The sequence below is a fragment of the Acanthisitta chloris genome, unplaced genomic scaffold (genome assembly GCF_000695815.1).
Source record: "Acanthisitta chloris isolate BGI_N310 unplaced genomic scaffold, ASM69581v1 scaffold33099, whole genome shotgun sequence".
Lineage (NCBI taxonomy): Eukaryota > Metazoa > Chordata > Aves > Passeriformes > Acanthisittidae > Acanthisitta > Acanthisitta chloris.
The window spans coordinates 1-853 of NW_008691384.1; the positions used below are offsets into that span (position 1 = coordinate 1).

The window sequence follows — 853 nt, forward strand, 5'->3', positions numbered from 1 at the left end:
GGAGCTCTCCCCGCGCCGGAGGGTCAACTGCTCGGGCATCGTCCGCGGGGAGCAGAGAGCCCTCGAGGAGGCTCAGATCAGCAACCTGGAGGTGGCGAACAGAAGGGCTCCGCTGACCCCCGGCGAGTACCTGAACATGACGAGGGACTGCAGAAGCTACAAGGAGGCTCGGCAGTTCATCGAGTTCCCGCTCAGCCAAGAGGAGGCAGAGTTCCCCATCGCTTACTCCATGGTGATCCACAACAAAATCGAGATGTTCGAGAGGCTCCTGCGGTCTCTCTACGCTCCCCAGAATATCTACTGTGTCCACATCGACAGCAAGTCCCCGGCTGAATTCCAGGAGGCTGTGCGGGCCATCGCAGGCTGCTTCCCCAACGTCTTCGTGGCCAGTCGCCTGGAAAGCGTGGTCTATGCCTCCTGGTCCCGGCTGCAGGCTGACCTCAACTGCATGCAGGACCTGCTGCAGAGCCCTGTGCCTTGGCGCTACATCCTCAACACCTGCGGCACCGACTTCCCCATCAAGACCAACGCCGAGATTGTCCGTGCCCTGAAGGTGCTGCAGGGACGGAACAGCATGGAGTCAGAGAAGCCCTCGGCAGCCAAGCAGGGACGCTGGCAGTACCACCACGAAGTGGGGAATGTCATCTCCCGCACTGCCCAAAAAAAACAGCCACCACCCCACAACTACCCCATGTTCACAGGTAATGCCTACATCGTGGTCACACGGGACTTCGTGCAGCACATCTTTGAGAACCCCACGGCACAAAAGTTCCTCGAGTGGGCTAAGGACACGTACAGCCCTGACGAGCACGTCTGGGCCACCCTGAACCGCATGCCAGGCGTGCCGGGTGCC

The 853-nt window shown here is 60.8% G+C and overlaps 1 protein-coding gene across 1 annotated transcript; it reads left to right on the top strand.

Moving 5' to 3' along the window:
* Window positions 1-19: 19 nt before the first annotated feature.
* GCNT3 (glucosaminyl (N-acetyl) transferase 3, mucin type) lies at window positions 20-847 on the top strand (the record flags this gene model as incomplete). The annotated part of the gene is made up of 1 exon (XM_009082207.1): window positions 20-847. A coding segment is annotated over one exon (828 nt), but the record flags the coding sequence as incomplete, so codon positions are not given.
* Window positions 848-853: the final 6 nt, after the last annotated feature.